Raw genomic sequence first — 19,340 nt, forward strand, 5'->3', positions numbered from 1 at the left:
AAAGGTGTTTGATGAAATGCCTGAGACAACTCTCCTAGGCTTTTAGTATACTTTGCCAAAGACATTTGTTGTTAAAGATGCTAAGATAGCTAATAGACTTGTTAGTAATGATTGCTTTCATATTATTCAACCAAAGACATTTGATGTTTGAGATATGTTAGCAAATGAGCATTCATCTAGACATAGAGCTTGCTTAGAATTGTGTCTAGGCTTAAGGTTGATAGTTTGATTGATCATTTGCCATCCTAGCTTAGTTCGATACTTGATCACCCAAGGTCTAATCCCTATGCCCATGAGTTCTCTTTTCCCTTAGTCAAGAAAGTATCATTTTGTTATTGCTTTCTAGTTTTAGTCATAGCTTAAAACTCATCTAAATCATTGGTTGCGCTTAGATTAAGTGAGTACTTGCATTCTCGGTGCTTTGATATCCCTCAGAACCGGTTCGACAATCTTTTATACTACAACATTTGTCTTAGGAGCCTTGAAAACTCTTAACATCAATAACTAATTCATCTAAATGGCACAGCTAGATGGCCAAGACTAAACGGACATATGGCGAAAGTTCCAGTTGGGACTCTTTTTACCACTAGACCAAAACGCTTAATCACATATAAATTGTGTATGTACATAAGTGAATGAAGTGACGTTGAAAATTTGGTTTATTAAATTTACCTGTTGCCAATAAGGGAATGCAACTTGAAGATGGTGTCTTCTTCCTCGGCTGTGATATTGCCTCTTTTCAAGTTCATTCTCAAATAGTTTATCCACCTTAGTCTACAGCTCTTTCCACATCTCAACAATCCTTCACATTTTGTTATTGTTATTGGACTATGTAGAAATTGAAATCAGTTTGTTCTATTAGTTAAAATTTATAATCAAAATATAACATACACAAGTTTCTTTAAGGATTGTCACATTTTTCATTTTCATTTTTCCATGCATCAACTGCTTCCATCTTTATTATATTTGCCAGGTTATAATGTAAGAAACCCGTAAAACTGAAGAAAGAGAACGTCATGGTCATTAGCTTTTATAACAACTTAAAGAACTTAGTTATTTTTCGAATGTCAAAATTAAATAAACGTACAAAATTGCGATCATTTCTATGTTAAGAAAGTATAAAGTCTGGATATTCAAAGATATACATACCAGCTTTCTTAGGCAATGACCGCCAAGAACCTTCACCGTTGAGGTCCATCTCCCTCTCTTCAGCCCTATTTTCTCGCAACAAGGAGCCTTTCCCATATCTTTTCAATATCTTTTCTAAAAGAGAGAAGAGAGAAGAACAAAAAACAACTTTTGGACCTTTGAGTGAGAGAGGTGGATGAGTGAAAGGAGAAACAGTCCAGGTGATTAATATAGAGAGAGTACAGAAGTGAAAGATTAAAGTTAAAAAATACGTCGGGTAGGTGAAGGACCGTGAAGATGCAAAGATACGACAAACGACTTGAACCAGTTGAAAATATAGTGATTGAGTGATTGAGACGTAGTTGAGTAGCTGACTCGAAAAATGGAGCTGTAACTGAGTTGGAGCTAATCTGAAAATTATTTGGGAGCAATTCAGAGATTTACTTTGGAGAAGAAAAAACTTATCAAAGAAGATTTTCAAAAGATTCAGTAGAGTTTTATCAAATATTCTAGATATTTTAGAATATCTCTTGTGGGCTAAGATTAGCCAATTCATACTAAATATAAGTAGGCTATTTAAAACCGTATACTAGGTTTTATCACTCATATATATTTGTATTATGGCATAGTGGGTTTGTATAATTTGTTAGGTGAGTGAAAACACGAAGATATAGGAAGAGAGGTTCTAAGGTCTAGTACTCATATTAGGGTGTGTGAAGCTAGTACCCCGAGTCAAGTAGCTATTGATCTTATTGGTTGTTCTGTTTAAAGAGATACTCGTAAAATTACTGTACAAAAAATATACTAAATACACATATTTTGTAGAGATAACCTATACTGTAATTTGTGTTATAGCTCTGGATATAGTTCTTGCATTACAGAAAAAATAACGTTGAGGTGGAATTAAAAGTCATGTTTTGTGTCCATCCCCAAAACCATTGCATAAGAAACACTCCACGTACCTCTCCTAACCTTTGGTCTAGGCGTGGGCAATCGGGTGACCATTCGGGTTCGGATCGGTTCTAATCGAGTTTCGGTTTTTCGGGTTTACAAAAATCAGCCCCAATCGGGTATTATAAAAGTTCTGTTCAGTCTCGGTTCGGGTTTTGTCGGGTTCGGGTCGGATTCTGTAGCACATCCTAAACCCGGCTAAACCCATTTAATCTTCGGGTTCGGTACTAAACTGGGTTTTGGTTATCCAAACTACTCATACTACCCGAAATACCTATTATTACCCGAAAATATGAACCTGTTATCTTGTTTCATGAAACACTTATAGACTCTTGATTGCTAAAATATAAATACAATACAAAGGACACAAACTGAAACACACTTCGAAAACTCAATCAAAACATGCATTACACAAACACAACTATCTCAAAATGGGGACGAAGACTAGAACAAATACTCAACGGAACAGTTGCAATAGTGAAAATAAAACATAAAAGAACTTTTATTAAACTTCAAAAGAAAGCAAACTTGTTCATAATGAACCTTAAAAGCACATCTCTAATAAGATCAAAGTTGAAATAAAAAGCAAAGCCAACACCAAAACAGAAACAAAAAAACTTCCAAATTCCAAAGCAATCTTCAGTCTTCAATCCTCACACTCCCAAACTCTGAAGCGACAAACAAAAGCTTGGGTAAGTACACCAACAATCAAATGAAATGTTAAGAGAAACTAAGATAAATAATACATACCTTTCTCAAGCTTGTCTAGCTGCTCAACTTTAGCTAAAATCTGCTCATTTGTTTGGACTTTTTCAGAGAACTTAATATCAGCTTTCAGCCACTGCTCACTGCACATCAGAACCTCGATCAAGTAATGGGTTAAACAGCTCCTATATGGTTCCAAGATTCTGCCACTTGTGCTAAAAGCACTTTCTGAAGCCACTGATGAAACCTGCATCACAAGTAAATCCTCAACTCAGCTAAGCACTCTAAAACAAAAACAAAAAATTCACTAGCAACGTAAGAACAAAAGTAATGAAACATGCATCGCAAATAAATCCCTCGCCATCTCTGCTAGCACAGGAAACTTAATTTTGTGGACCTTCCACCAACCGAGTATGTCAAACTCGAATCCCATCATAAGCTTCTGATTCTCAACAGGTTCCTTTAAGTACATCTCCAGCTCATCCCTTGGCTCATTTCCTGAATCAGCAACAAGATTCTTGTACTCGGAGTCCATTCTCAAATACCCAAAGTCTTCAACAACCAACTTTAGCCTGTCCAAATGATCCTGACTCTCCTGAACAGCCACAGTCTCAGTCTGCTTCGCCTGAGATGATTCACTATTAGCCCCTTTGAACCGGCTAGAATACTCGTTGAACATCCTTGTAAGGAGATCAAGCACAGAGTCACTCATTTCTTTGGCTTCTGTACTGTCTTTTCCATACAGTGTCTCAAAACAGAAGCTTGGGTAAGTCATCTTCTTCCTGGGATCGATTATTGCTGCGAGAATCAACATCCTGTTCACATTCTTCATGCCATCCCAATACTTCAAGAACTTCTGCAACATGTCTTCAGCTTTCAACTTCAAATCCAGGTCTAAATTGCAAGCCAATGCATTGAGATTCCTCTCAATTGTCACAATCTCACCATAGCATTTGTAGGAGTTCACCTTTGAGGAAGCTGAGACAACTAAAGTGCTATTATAAAAGATGACCAGGAACCTCCTTAGCTTCTCCACAGCATTCCAGTCACTAAGACCAGGCGGTCCACACCTCTTAACACCATTTTCTACTTCTAAAAAGTAGTCATTGTACAGTCTATCCTCTGCTTCCATCCTATCAAACGCCACTCTGAACTGCAAGGCTCTTGATAACATGAGAAAGGTTGAATTCCACCTAGTCTTAACATCCATCGGGAGACTTCCTCGTGTCATCTTTCCAGTAGTAACCCTTTGGTCAAAGGCGTTTAACCTATTGGTAGAAGACCGGACATACTGGACTGCATTGCGGATTGCCAACACATTGTCGCCTAAATCACCTAGACCCTCCCTAGCTATCAAGTTGATAATGTGTGCACAACACCTCATATGAAGAAAGTTACCATCTAAGACCAAAGCATCAGGCGAGACTGACCTAAACTGACTATGGAAACGCCTAAGAGCAGAGGTGTTAGCAGTGGCATTGTCTACCGTAATGCAAAACAGTTTCTCAATTCCCCAGTCAGCTAAGCACTCTAAAAGAACTGTGGAAATCGTCTGACCTTTATGATCCATGACCAGTTTGAAACCAAGGATGATCTTCTTCAGCTACCAAGTCGGGTCAACAAAATGTGCAATTACAACCACGTAACTTGCACCTGTAAATTTTTTAAAAAAACAATGCTATTAGTATAAATAAAAAATGAGATTGTTTTCACTTTTCAGAAAAGAAAGAACCTTACCTGTCACTTGAGAAACCCAAATGTCAGTAGTGAGGGAAACTCTTTGTTTGTTAGTGTGCAAATAATTCTTCAATGCCTCTTTCTTCTTCAGAGACATCTCCACAATGTCTCTAGTGGCAGTTCGCCTTGAATGAGGTTTGTAAAGGCTCACCTTCACGCAAATATAAAAAAAAAATTAACATTAGTTTCATAAATCAGAGAAATAATGTACAATTCAACACTTTACCTTATTGCAGAAATACTTCCATCCTGTACTGTCTACGAAAGACAGAGGCAACTCAGCTAACACCAATAGCTCATTCGTAGCTTCTCTGACAACTTTCTCAGGTACCTTTGATGGCTTCAAACTCCCTTCATCATCGATGGAAGTTTGACTCTTTCCTTTGCTGATTAAGTGCGCCTGGTACTCTTTGCAGATGAGCAGGTGCTTCTGGAGATTGGAAGTTCCTGATTTTGTTGCACATGAAAACACCTTCTGGCAGTAGTGGCAAATGCACTTGTCACGGCTCTGCTTTGTCCTGGTGTAATGATTCCAGACATCTGATCTTGGCACAACAACTTTTTTCACCTTTTTTGCCTCAGGACTTTCTTCGCAAGGTGTACATGTCTCCTTCCTCTTTCCACACCTATCTGGTGTTTCAAAGTTCTCGTATTCAACCCCATCTTGCTTGTCAGCTCCACTGTTTGTGTTCTTGAATGTTGATGAAGCCATTTGCTAAGAAATGACAAACAATAGTTAGATTAAACAAAACAAAACAGACAAGACAACTAAAGATTTAACACATTTTAGAACATGAAAAAACAGAACATCAACATCATCGCATAGACATGAACAAAAGTTAAAAAAACAATCATCTTTAAAGATCAATCAAGATAAATAAAACGTCACTTTTTATAAGAAAATGAAACAACTTATGACGAACATCATCTAACAACAGAACATAACTCTATGAATTAAGAACATAAGACATTGTTCTGTTCATGAAAACAACTAGCTGAATAGGAAACCCATAAACCCGACAAATCCGAATGACCCATAAACCCCAGAACATCTAGCCATTACTCGATTGCAGAGAAAAGGAGGAAGAGTATCTCACCTCTTAATGCAATCGTCGAAGGAGGAGGAGAGGAGTTTTGGTGCTTTGTACCTCGGTGAAGAGCACAACTTATATAAGAAAGGAGATTCAAGGGTTTGCGAATCACGGAACCGATTGGAACAGAAATCGGAGAGGATATGTTTAGGAAATAGGATCATGATTTAGGGAAATCTCAATATTGAGGAATAAGGATCAAATCGTAACAGGATTGTAACATGATCAAAAGAAATCGAAAAGGGGAAATAATGGAAACCTAGACATATATCACTCGATGCTCGGGTATCCATTTACCCGATCGGGTTGGTGCTTTTTACCCGACCCGACCCGTAACCCATTATACCAAAAATATGTGACCATTCGGGTATTTCTCAAGATCCGAACCCGACCCGAACTGGTTTTATCGGACCGGGTTCGGTTCGGTTGATCAGGTTCGGTTTTAATGCCCTGGCCAAGCCTTGGAGCCAAGGGGGCTCTGCAAGGCCAGTGATAGACTCTTTGAATGCGCTTTGTTTGAATCCAAGCTCTGAAGTTCCAGTTGAGGCGCTGGTGGAAGTGTTGTATCATGCTGCTGTTCTGTTCTGGGCGCATGAAACGTCTGCTGATGCTATGACGTCTACAACACGTTTGCTTAAAGTTGGGATGATGAGAGCTTTTTCGCTTAATAGAGATGTTTGTGTGGTTAAACTTCCTAGTGTGTTCACCTATTCAAAATTTGAGAAAATAAAGATCTATTGGAATGCAAAACCCCTAAAATGAAGGGGTAAAGAACTGTTGAATATGCTCTTAAATGACAGATTGAGAGTGTGTTGCTCCAATAGTCACCCTCAATTTTAAAAAAAATATATATATTTATATTTCAAATCCTCAATATTAGTAATAATTAACAGTAGTCACTAAACTTTCATAAATAAATAAAAATACTATAAAATGAAATATTTTAAAAAATATATATAATAATAATAAGTAATGAAATGTAACTAAAATAGTATAATATGTTAATACAATATTTAAAAGAAATGTAACGAGAAGTACTAAATATGATATAAAAATTATTCTTTTGATTCTTATAAATATATATATAACTATAAAAATGAAAAGTAAATAGTATTTTGAGAGGGTAAATAGTACACCCTTAAATTTGAAGTGCAATATTCATCCTTTTAAAATATTTGAGAGAGTATTGAAGATGCTCTTACAGTCGGCGACAATGGCTATGTTAAAATGACCATGTTTATGTGGAACATCTTGGACATTTTTCATAAGTGGTAAGCAATTATTTTTCGTCGGTTCAATTACTGAATGATAGCTATATTGGTAGGTACTGCTTATACTCTTCTGTTTGGTGTTAATCGTACATGGTCCTATCTTTCTCCGATCTTTTTCCCATTAGTTATTTCTTTAGCAGCTCAGTTTACAGACTTGGAAACAAACGGTAAAATATAAGATTCTTCCGTAACATGAAAAGAATAAGTAGATGTCACTGTGAAGAATCTATAAAAGACCATGAGGTGAAAAATAAAAGTATATATATTAGGGTAAATTAAAAAGTAAAAAACAAAATATAGAAAGACTGAATGGCAAAAGGTCGATGATGACACAATATACGAGCCAGTCACGTAGTCGTAGACATCATGAGTTTCTTTAGTAACAACGAGAGAAAGCTTTGACATTATAGGCACTGCTCTAAATTCTTTTTGTCCTTTGTCATTTGTACTTCAGCGTCGGTACCTCTCTCTCTCGTCGGTCTACGCATAAGGGTCCGTTTGCATAAGAAAATGTATAAAGGAGGTTATTATAATGGCCATGCAGGTCATAAGGATCCATAACCTTACCTATGATATGAATACGCTTTGTTCTGCATATATGAGCACTAGAGCTATCAGTAACCTTACCGATTTCATATGCATGTAATCATATATCATATACACTTGTACTCCAGAACTCTAGAAAGTGTGAAAATATAAAGCTCTCACGGTGGAAATTTTGATGGGACATCAGCTTGACCCATATGGTCCGAACCAAATAGTAGATTGGGATTTGTCGAGATTAATGGTAAAAAAATCATTATCTCAAAGGAACATATGAGAAGATAAAGCTTCCACATTGGGAATTTCGATTGACATGACTAATATATAAAAGACGTAGATCAATCTATTTATCACCGATTAGTTTTAAATAAAAAGCTATGAAAATTAGCAGAAATCAACAATGTTTTTGTCTTCAAATGATTTTTTGTGATGAAATTTAGTTTTTGTGTTTTCGAAGTATTAAAATGACATTCTAATAATTGATAATACCAAACACGATGATTAAATGTTTTTACTTTGTGGACTCTCTAGTTTGTAAGTTCTCTTTTGTGTTATAATAACTTCTATCCAACAAAATTTCTAGGATGAATTAACCAAATAGCAAATCCTTGGGATGAATTCGATAAACAAAAGCTGATTAAAAACGTTTTGAGAAAAGTATATAACAATCAAATTTTCCATTTATAGCAGAAGGAATCGCCATGCTATATTATAAAATGTATATTATATTTCGTGCGTATTTTTCTGTGTTACAAAAAAAAGTAAGTAAAGCTTGCAAAGATCAACAAACGAGTAGCTAATCAAAAAGAAAGAAAGTCAAGAAACACTCTCACAAGTCACAAGAGACTTCCAAGAGACTTGTAAGGCAAGGAACCACGTGAGACTAGCAGAGTAGCATACAGAAGCTGGTTCCATGAGTCGGGAACTCCAGGTAGGCACCAGTGGCTGCAATCTTGAAACATTCCACTTGCAGGAGAACTTCCTCTTACCTCCACAGGCTGTCTGTAAACCGAAGGGTGACCATCGGTTCGATACCAAGTCATCTTCGTGATGTTCATGTAAAACACAGGCGTTTTCATGTCCGAGATCACTGACTCCACCACTTTCATCATCCATGGATACCCTCCTGTATACGTCTCGTTCTCTATCGGTCTTGTTTCTCCATCGCATTGCCCTCCTGCGTTCCATGCCCCTTTTCTGCAGTTTTGAGAAAATAAAACACTCTTCCACACACTAATCCCTAAGCACAGGTGAAACAAAGATTGCTCGGAATCTAATCTTACTTGAAATAAGAATAAAACTCTTCCCCCACACTAAACCCTAAACCCTGTTTCCTCCTACTTTTAATGCATTCAAACATAAAAACAGGGATGCTTGGGACGCAAGTAACCTAATCTTACCTGAAATGAGAATAAAACTTTCCCGCCTTTAACGCTGTTTCCTCCTACTTTCAAACCTAAAATCAGAGATGCTTAGGATGCAAGAAACCTAATCTTACCTGAAATGAGAATAAAACTCTTCCCCACACCAAACCCTAAAAACTCTGTTTCCTCCTACTCATGCATTCAAACCAAAAAACAGAGATTACTTGGGACACAAGAAACCTAATCTTACCTAAAATGAGAAGAGGAGTAACCAACGAAGAAGACTCTGGTTCTAGTGCTGTTGATATTAGAATCAACCCAATCAGCCCAAGTACGAAGAGCTTTCGTGTACGCTTCTTTCACTTCTAACTTCTCATAAACTCTATCCCCCTCCTGGAAGTAATCTTTCCTGAAAAAATTCAAAAACTCATTAACGACACGTCATTACAAAATTACAGATTAAAACTATCTTTTGTTTCATACCCTTCATTGGTTTTCTGGTGAGTCCACCAATGACCAGTGTTGAACACAACAATATCTGCGTTTCTATATATCTTCGTGATCGGTTCTTGGATCACGTCAAGCCTCAGCGTCTCTTTTCTCTTCCCGTACGCATCTAAAACCTCTGATTCTTGAACTAGGAACGGTGACTTGATGAAGTCTATAGAGCATTCAAAGTCCTTTCACCCAAAAAAATATAAAACACACATCAAAATGATCCAAAAACGAATAATAAAGCCTTCGTTGTGAAGATTACTTACTCTGAATCTGAAACCGTAGAAGCCTTCGTTGTGGAGATTACTCTGTTTTCCAAAAACCCTAGAGAGTTTGTTCTTGTCTTCCAGAGTTGACCTAAGTAAACAAACCAAAGACTCCCACATGTTTCTGTTTAAAGAGTCTCCAACGAAGACAAGCCTCTTCCCTCTCAGAATCTTCAGCATCTTCTCACCATCGAATCTAATGAACAAGAAAAAAAAAACAGAGTTACAAGGGTAGAATTGTAATTTTACTGGAAAAACAAAGGACTGACCTTGGAACAGAGCATCCGTGAGGTTGCCATCGGTGACGGAGGAAACCCGAGTCGGGTCTGCCGTTTTTGAAGCAGTTGAACTTGTCTTCGACGTAAGGACAGTAACCAGGAAGGTAGACGGGGTCGGAGTCGTCGGAGACCCAAGCTCCGTCGAATATGTCGCAAGAAGTGAGTTCTTTATCCATCTTCTTGGACTCGTTGTTGACTCGGATACTTGAAGGAGAAACGGAGTAGATAGTGTTTGAGTCGGAAGCACTCGAGGAGGAGAAGAAGTTTGCGGCGGTGAGGAGGCGAGAGGTGAAGGTGGAGACGATGAGCGAGTGGGAGAAGTCTGGGAGAGGGGAAGAGGAGAGGAGGAAGAGAGAGATGAAGAAGAGAGACATTAGGAGGATCTGAGTCGTTGACGGGTGTTTCGTGAGGAGGAAGAGGTTCTTTAGATCCGCCATTGTAAACGTGAGGTCTCGCGATCTTCTTTGGTCTTGTCTCTGTTTCTTTCTTCTTCCTCTGTTTTCTGGGGAAAGAAAAGAAAGAAACAGAGAGAGAACATGATCCAACGGTTGATATTTGATCTGATCTTTCTTTGGAGGGAAAAGGGAGATCCAACGGTTGGAATTTAAACTAGCTTTTAATTGTGTTTTCTCTATTTTATTCTGACAAGACTTGGGTTCAGCCCATCTGCTGGTGAATTCTCTAATTCACCTCAACCTTCTAAACCAATTAAAATACCACGTAAGATTAAGTAAACAACAAAATTAGAAAAAAAAAACAGTTGAAAAAATAAAAGACATCGGCTTCTTCTTCTTCATTCTCACATAAAAGATATGAAGCTTCATTTGTCGAGCTTTGAGTCTTTTATTATGTGCTTTCAAATATAATTCTATACCCTAAATCCAAATCCTATACCCTAAATCCAAACCCAAACTCAAACCCAAACCTAAATTGTAAACCCTAAACTCAAACTCAATTGTAAACTCTAAACTCAAACTCAATTGTAAACTCTAAACCCAAACCTGTGGGGATTATGATACCCACTTGTTACGGAATACAAGTTCATAACACCTCTGTCCCTTTCACTATTCATACGATTTATCCTTGTTCATGACTAAAGAATTGTTCACCCAGTTCACGGCCGCAGCGCGCTGCGTTTGGGGTGGATCCAGGATCCACAACATCCACTATGAAGTATCGGAAAATACCTCCGATGTGGTTTACAATATCATTACTCTCTCTGTCCTGGGTATACAAACCCTAGAGAGTATAAAGAGAATACAAGAGAAGTACATGGTTAAGAACTAAGCATAGGATTACATATCTATCACAAGCTTACTCTATCTCTCCAAGAGACGCCATGGAAGCTCCCGCCTCCTAGAGGCTCAGCTTGAGTTTGGAGATCCCTGTCGTGATCTCTCCTTCTTTGTATTGTCAGCACCTAACCTAATGGGCTTCAACGATTAGGCCCATATGTTGTCCGCGCGTAACTTGTGCAAGCCGGTCCAACATTGAAGATGTCTGATGGGCTTTGACCAAACCTCACAAAACTCCACCTGTTTGGTCCAAGTCCATAACCCTTACTTTGTGCCGACACCTCTTGATGCTTGAGCAAGCCTGCTCATCTTCTGCATCTCCTCGTCTTCTCTTATCTCTTCTCACTTCTCTCGGCTCCACCTTGAGCCAAGCTTGAAGTTCCTTCATGATCTTCTTTAAACATGCATAAGCTTCAACTTATACACCACAACTGCTTATGTAGATTAAACACTTAAATCCACTTAGTCCTATCAATGAACATAGACATCACGCCCTGATGAAAGGTATGTGACAATCCCATTGCCATTCTGAATATCCATCACCTTCATCTATTGTCTTGAGTTGCGAACCCATCTTCTACGCTCCAAGTATCAAGCTCAACTCCTCATTGACGTCGTGTTACTTCATATCTTATTACTCCTCGTGAACTTATCAACAACACAACCTTGCTGTCAAAATCACGAACCTGTTCAAGTGCGTGAACAGAAACCTGAACATCCTTCTGCAAGTTGATTTCCTTCTTGGCCTTCATGTGCACTGAGCCTTGAATCAAATTCCTTGAATATTGTGCAACAACTTTCGAACCATATATGCTTCAGACTTGAAACAACCTCTGATTCTCTACTTGTTTAAAACACTCTAGTCTTGAACACGTTTTGTACCGCTGTTACTCAGAACAGGACCCGCCATCCAACCATCACTGCTGGACAGACTCTCGACACAACCTTGGTTCACCCTTCATGTTGTTAACAGAAATTGCTACCACATAATTCTCTTTGAATCAACTGCAAACTCTTGAAGTCACTCATGCTCCATATCTCTAAAACAGTCTTTGACTTACCCTTGATGTTCTTGAACATATTACACTTGAGCATTACTTTGTGCCGCTGCACACTTAAGCAGGACACGCCGCCTAAAGCCACATGATTAGGAATATCGACACAAGTATCTTTGCTCTACCATCTGATCAAACTGATCTGCAATAACATAATCTCCACTAACAAATTTAGACCCCACTACTAGTTGAATGAACTGAGCCTCATACCATCGAATCCATGTGAACCCGCCAGTGATATCTTTATCTAGAATCCCTGATATCCCTCCTTTTCTCAGCTGTGAATTCATTTTCTCAATACTCTTCTTGTATTAAGATGTCTCCAAACACCGAAACATGTGCATCGCCATCAACGACTTGAACACGCCTGTTAGTCATTGAACCCGCCAGTAGCCTTGAGCAGTCCAGGAACTCATTCTTGATCTGATCTTCTCTATAAGTGGATCATAGTCTTGAGCAGTCATTTGTTTCGTTAGCTGCGGAAAACCTAAGTACCGAACTGGAAGATCTCCATTGGAGAAGGTGTAGTGGCTAAGAATATCTTGCTTTTATGTATCAGCTAAACCTGCCAGGTAGAGAGTGGACTTTTCCATACTAATATGTAAGCCAGATGCCTCTGCAAAGGTTTTAAAAGTCTCAAGAATATCGTCTACTGAGCTTCTTTTGCCGTCTGAGAATATAAGCAGGTCATCAGCAAAGCTTAGATGAGTTAGCTTGAGATCCTGGCAGTAAGGGTGGTATCCAAACTTCCTTTGAGCCGCTGCTTTGTCTAACATTTTAGACAAAACCTCCATACATATGACAAACAAATAGGGAGACAGAGCACATCCTTGACGAAGACCCATTTTGTTGTTAAAATACCCAGCTAGTTCACCGTTGATTTGAACTGAAAAAGAGGCAAGTGCGATACATTTCTCAATCCATACAATGTATTCACTTGGGAACCCGAGAGCCTTGAGAGCAGAGTCAAAAAGGCCATTGGACAGTGTCAAACGCCTTAGAAATATCGATCTTAAGCGCACATCTTGCTGAAACTGAGCTCTTATGATAGCTTTTTACTAGTTCTGACGCCAAGAGGACGTTCTCCATCAGCAATCTGTCTTTGACGAAGGCAGACTGATTGGGAGATATACACTTTGGGAGAATAAGCTTCAAATGATTGGCCAGAATCTTCGAGATAACTTATAAATGACGTTGCAGCAAGATATAGCACGAAAATCTTTCATAGTATTTGAGTTTTCTTTCTTCGGGATCAAGGCTAGAATAGTAGAATTTATCCCCTTAGGCAAGAAACCAGTCTTGAAGAAAGATTGGACTGCGATCACAAAATCATCCCGCACAATGTCCCAAGCAACCTTAAAAAATTCGCATGTGTATCCATCCGGACCTGGAGACTTATGATTTGCCATTGCGAATAACACATGTTTAATCTCAATGGCCGGAACATCGTGTGAAAGGAGCGCTCTATCTGCCTCCTCACATTGAAAATTCAGAAGCGTTTTCAGCTCATCAATTCCATTTTTCAATTCTTTCAAAGTGACATTATAGATAATTATATATTGCCTATGCATATAAACACATAAACATAATGGTGACATGAGCTCATTCACATCGGCATCATAATTTTATGGCAGTTATAACATTATCATAAGATGTAGTAGATATAATAGTACAGAAATTTAGAGCTGTATGAAAAAAAAAAATTATAATACGTTCTTGTATCTGCTATTATGTATTGTGAAAAATAAGAGAGAACTTAATCCTATATACAAATATGATTATTGTTATATTTTAAACATCAAAATTTATTATTAAACATAAAATTTTCTTATATATAAGAAAATATTTGAAAAACTTGTTTTACAAATCAATTTTTTTTTTACGATTTGAAAAACAAATTCTATCAAATACTCTTGAAAATTAAATTTTTCTTTTGTTTAGGATTTTCTGAAAAGAAAGACTCCTATCATATAATTTCATCAAAAAACCTTTTAGAATTATCTTTTATTCAAAAATTTAGAAAAGGGAAAATACTATCAATAACAATTTCCAATTATAATTAAACAATTTTTAAAACAATTTTTTTTATAATTAATTTTGTTACTATTTCTAATATCATGTTCTTCATCAAATTCTTATAAAGGTAAAACTATTATCAAATGACTAATTTTAAAATTATCTTTTTCTATGATTTTTAAAAAAGAAAAGTATTATCAAACAATTTATTTTAGATAATTATTATATAATTATAAACAATTAACTCATATCAATATCTTAATTTTTTACTGTCATATGTTGTGATAATGTTAATTAGAAACTTTAAAATAATTATTTTCAGTCACAATTAATAAGTTTTCCACATTACCATATTTACAATTCGATTTGTCATTATTTTTAATATAAAAAAATTTCTAAAAATATTTATTTTTAAAAAGGAAAATCACTTCAATAATTTTCAACCTTTCTTTTGTTTAGGAACTGTTTTAAAAAATAAAACTAACTATCTTATACTTTATTTTAAATAATTATATATAATTATTATCTTTAGGATTTTAGAAAAGGAAAATTACTATCAAATACTTTATGTTAGGTATCTATAAAGAAAATTTGGAATAATTACAATAAAATAATATTTTACAGTTATATTTGGTTTATGATTTATGCATAAAACCCCATCAACCACAGCAAAATGATCGCAAGCTCAAACTGTTAGTTTCCAAATAAACCATATAATATAAAGATACCATTACTCAAATTTGTCATTTATATTAATTTTTCTTTAGTTTCAACATCTTACAAGAGCTCCTTTTACATTTTGGGAGCCACAAGTTACAATATCTTTGGCAACTGACACAAAAATAAAATTAAAGAAAAACACACACACATCCAAGAAGCGGTTGGTGCTTCTTTACAGATTAACCTTTCTTGCGTAATTTCACAAGAAAATTACCTATCTCTCTATATTATAATGTGAATAAGAGAATAAGAGATTGCCCTTATTTGTTGTTTCTTTCTTTTATATGCATCAGTCAAAGCTGCGGTTGGACCAATATAGTATGTTTAATCTCACCAATGTGTAATTTATGTTCACCCATTGGGATTCTCCTCATCCCATGCTCATCCACTACACCAAGATGCTTGCAAGCCTCAATATCAACTTGAACGGTGCGTTTTGACCCTGCCTTGACATGAACCTTCTCAAACGCTACCAACTGCTTGTTCACACCCAATCCTTTTATCCCGTTCTCCGGCGGCTCGGCAAAGACGAACACCGTGTGGGTTCCATCGAATTCACCGGTGTTTGACACTTCAACGTGGAGGGGCATTTTCGGGAACGTTCCGCAGTTGGTATGAGATACTTTGATGGAGGTAGATGAGGAGTTGAAAATGGCAGTGTTGAGTTTGTAAGGTGAAACTGATAACTGAGCTAATGGGTTCTGAGCCAAACTGTGAGTGAAGGTAGTGTAGCTTAAACCGAACCCAAATGGAAACACCACTGGACCTTTGTAGAATCTGTAAGTCCTCCCTGGGTAGTTTCCAGATGCTCTCATGGCCATTATCGTCATGGGAAGTTTTGTCACGTATTCTTGTGGATACCATGTCATTGGTAGTTTACCTCCTATCATAAGAGACATAACATATTCAATATTAGTTAACAAGAAATTATGAAATGTGATTATAATAAACGAAAAAAAACAAATGTGATTATGAAGTTACCAATATAGAAAATAAATCAACTAAAATTATGTAACTAGATCAAGAACATACCAGGGTTAGCAGCACCAAAAATGATATCAGCAATAGCAGCTCCACCCGCTTGACCCGGATACCCGGCCCAAATGATGGCAGCGACACGTGGATCATTCGTAGCGAAGGATGCATCGACGGGTCCACCACTCATAAGTACTAGAATGACTGGACCTCTAGAGGCCTGAGCCACACGTGTCACAAGGTTTTGTTGGTAACCCGGTAAAAGCAGCCCGGTTCGATCTCGTGTCTCTGCCTCTATCGACTGGTCCAGTCCCATTACAAGAACCGTTGCGTCTGCTTGACGCGCCGCTGCCTCGGCTGCACCAAATCCTTGATTCCCTGCGCAAGCCACACCAGCACAGCCTTCTTGGTGAATTGTCTTTGCGTATCTTGAGATTCCTTGTAACGGTGTCGTATAAGCGCATGCTTTCCCTAATAAACAAAACATTAATAAACAGAGTTAGCATTATAATTTATAAATAAAAAAAAAGTTAGTACTATATTATGTAACTGATAATATTATGTAAGTTTAGTGGATTATCTTGTCTACCTGCATAGTTTCCAATCATGGTCTCAGTGACGTCGGAGTTGGGTCCAATTACGGCAACGGTGCGGTGGCGCCTAGGAGAGAGTGGAAGAGACCGGCCAGAGTTTTTGAGAAGAACCATTCCTTGATGAGCTGCTTCAAGGGCTAAATGTTGATGGGCGGGTGTACAAACATCTCTAGGCCCAAGATTAGCGTATGGTCCAAGATTTCCATCAAACATACCAAGTCTCATCTGGACCGTTATGGTATTGGCAAGTGCTAAATTAACGTCATTCTCTGTTAACAATCCTTTCTTCACTGCTCCTTCTGTAAAGATCGCCAAAAACGGCCCGCAGTCCAAATCTAAACCTGCAATACGACATGATGTTTTGTCATCAAAGTGGTCAACGGTTTGAAACATCCATGGATGGGGAAAACAACTTACCAGCTTTGATGGAGGCGGCTGCAGCTTCCTCAGGAGTTGTAGTATAGTGTTGTTGGTTGAAAAAAACATCTACAGAGTCACAGTCTGATACAATGTACCTGCATGCATTGACATTAAGCTGATGTATGAGAAGGGGTCAAATGAATATGAACTGTTGATTATGACGACTTTTAAATCTTACCCATTGAGACGCCATTGACCACGAATAGTGTTCTTTAAGAGATTTTCATCAGCACAAGTAGGCTTTCCGTTTACTTGATTGTAAGAACACATAACACTTGCGACCTTTCCCTCGTAAACACATGATTTGAATGGCACGTTGTATGTGTCCTCTAAATCTTGTTTGGTGACCTATATCCATTATCAACTTATTAATTAAATAATTGAACCCATTAGCTATCTAAATTATTTAGCAACATCATTCATGAGTTTTCTAATAAACTATTATGTTTTGAATTATTATGCTAGAAAACGAATCTTTTCTTTTGTTATGATATGCTTAGAAGAAGATAATAGTTGGTCCACATGACCAATAAGGATAAGATTCTCCACCACAACTACAACATACGACTATGCATATGCCACATCACTGAAAGTCACGCTCCCTCTTGGCTTAGCTGGTATATAATGTTAAACCAGTGTTTTGTTTGTCTGACTGTGACCTGCATACATATTACTATATAAACACATTTTGCCTACTTTATACTAAATTTCAGTTCAGTGGATGAAAAGTCTTTTGCAAGATAACGAAGTGACGCATATTATACGGAACTATAATTAGAATAGAGAAAAAAAAATAATAATAATAATAATAATTAGAATAGAGATTGAAACATGTAGATATGAGTTATTTTCTGAATTTAACGAATCTGATCATAAAATGGGATACAAGACGATAAGCCTTTCAAGAAAACGAATCCAGTCACATCAAAGTCGTTTTTAGATAGAGCTTTAAATAACAGAAAATGATATAATAGAGCTTTCTAATTTTAGACGTAAAATATACAAGTTTCAGCAAAAAAAATCCAATATTTTGTTTTCATTTTCATATTTTGAAAACATCACAGATATTTGAAAATATATTAAATTAAAATTCTTATAAGATATAAGAAAAATAGTGACGGGTTCTCTTCTATTCCCACAAAATTTTTTTTTTTTGAACACATCACAAAATTTAATTATAATATCTTAAATTTAAGAAGTAATTGGCATTCTTGGACCAACAAAAGAAGTTAAGCATTTATATCTAACCAATAATATATGCGTTCATTAAAGATCTTTACATTCTCAGTTGTAAACATATACATTTAAAATTAAACATGCAGTCAAAACTTCAAAACACACATAAATATATAATATAGATAGTGTATAATAGTATAAGATTTATACCTTGGCGTTGAAATGAAAACGGTCGACCCCATTCCAGTTATCAAGATCATAAGCAGTGTAATGCTTGCAACATGCGGCGACTTTGAGGCGGTTGCCGGCGCCGTTTCCCTGAAGTCCCCGGACGTAGCTGGCGGCGTATTTTCCGGCGACAACAGGATCTTCTCCGGGAGTTTCCTGGCCTCGGCCCCAACGTGGGTCCCTCAGTATATTCACATTTGGGCTCCAATACGTCAAACCGGCCACGCCTCCATTGTACATAGCTCTTGCCTCATCAGACACCACCTATTATTTATTTTAAATCATGGTAATTCTAATTAATATATTCCTTTTTAGTAATCCTAATTAATAGTATATTCCTACATACACATTTGTTTTGTTTTATCAAGAGAAATATAAATTATCCGTATATACACCATATGATAAAAAAACTCTTGTTTTTTTTATCCGCTGGTTATAGCTAACTTGCCCATCACCGTATCTATATTATTAAAAGAGAAGTACCCATTTGAAAATGTTTATACTTCATTAATTAAACTTTCTTTTTTTTTGCTTGTCTTTTTCAGTTGTATTTATGAAATATCTTAAAACGAATAAAACTGTCTAATTTAGTACTTGTCTTTTCAGTTACATTAATGAAATATGTTTAAATGAATTTAAACTTTCTATTTTATTGTTTGTCTTTTTCAGTTATCTTAATGAAAAATCCTTAAATAAATTTGGACATAATGTCATTTAATCAACCAAAAAAACTCATGAGTTATCCTTACGTGCATAATTTTAATAATGGAGATTTTTAAAAATGTGCATCATTAAAATGTTACCTAAAACATGCAGCACTAATATATAACATGCATCATTAAAACTAAAATTTGACTCACACAATTGTACGAATATTATTTTCAATTGATTAAATTTTAAAATAATTATTTATTCAAAAAATATTTAAGAATGGCTACGTTTTAAAAAATTATATGGTATTATTTGCTCATAACTCATTTGTCATTTGATAAATTGTTAGAAAGAAAATTTTAGCATAATATAACTCAGTTGT

At 36.6% G+C, this 19,340-nt stretch overlaps 2 protein-coding genes across 2 annotated transcripts in view; both read right to left on the minus strand.

Moving 5' to 3' along the window:
- Positions 1-8,163: 8,163 nt before the first annotated feature.
- On the minus strand, positions 8,164-10,431 carry LOC106326021 (protein trichome birefringence-like 4). The gene is made up of 5 exons (XM_013764062.1): positions 9,821-10,431; positions 9,552-9,747; positions 9,274-9,470; positions 9,041-9,199; positions 8,164-8,623 (listed from the first exon to the last, which is right to left on the minus strand). The coding sequence occupies exons 1-5, from the start codon at positions 10,264-10,266 to the stop codon at positions 8,263-8,265; spliced, it is 1,359 nt and encodes a 452-aa protein (XP_013619516.1). The 5' UTR covers positions 10,267-10,431; the 3' UTR covers positions 8,164-8,262.
- A 4,494-nt stretch (positions 10,432-14,925) lies between these two features.
- LOC106327099 (beta-D-xylosidase 1) overlaps positions 14,926-19,340 on the minus strand; it is a 5,909-nt gene continuing 1,494 nt past the window's right edge. Inside the window, exons 2-7 of the mRNA XM_013765136.1 lie at positions 18,290-18,571; positions 17,082-17,251; positions 16,901-16,998; positions 16,480-16,824; positions 15,948-16,361; positions 14,926-15,798 (exon numbers count right to left, since the gene is read on the minus strand). Coding sequence (XP_013620590.1) covers positions 15,209-15,798; positions 15,948-16,361; positions 16,480-16,824; positions 16,901-16,998; positions 17,082-17,251; positions 18,290-18,571 — 1,899 coding nt within the window. The 3' untranslated portion in view covers positions 14,926-15,208. The remainder of the gene's footprint in view (positions 15,799-15,947; positions 16,362-16,479; positions 16,825-16,900; positions 16,999-17,081; positions 17,252-18,289; positions 18,572-19,340) is intronic.

The sequence above is a fragment of the Brassica oleracea genome, chromosome C2, assembly GCF_000695525.1.
Source record: "Brassica oleracea var. oleracea cultivar TO1000 chromosome C2, BOL, whole genome shotgun sequence".
Lineage (NCBI taxonomy): Eukaryota > Viridiplantae > Streptophyta > Magnoliopsida > Brassicales > Brassicaceae > Brassica > Brassica oleracea.

What these genes read in the sequence shown, in the direction of transcription:
- LOC106326021 (XM_013764062.1), bottom strand. Translation starts at nt 10,266, where the DNA reads ATGGCGGATCTAAAGAACCTCTTCCTCCTCACGAAACACCCGTCAACG. An exon ending in TCTACGGTTTCAGATTCAGA is followed by an intron (nt 9,471 to 9,551) that starts GTAAGTAATCTT and finishes TTTGGGTGAAAG; the next exon opens with GACTTTGAATGCTCTATAGA. An exon ending in TACTCCTCTTCTCATTTTAG is followed by an intron (nt 8,624 to 9,040) that starts GTAAGATTAGGT and finishes TCAAAACTGCAG; the next exon opens with AAAAGGGGCATGGAACGCAG.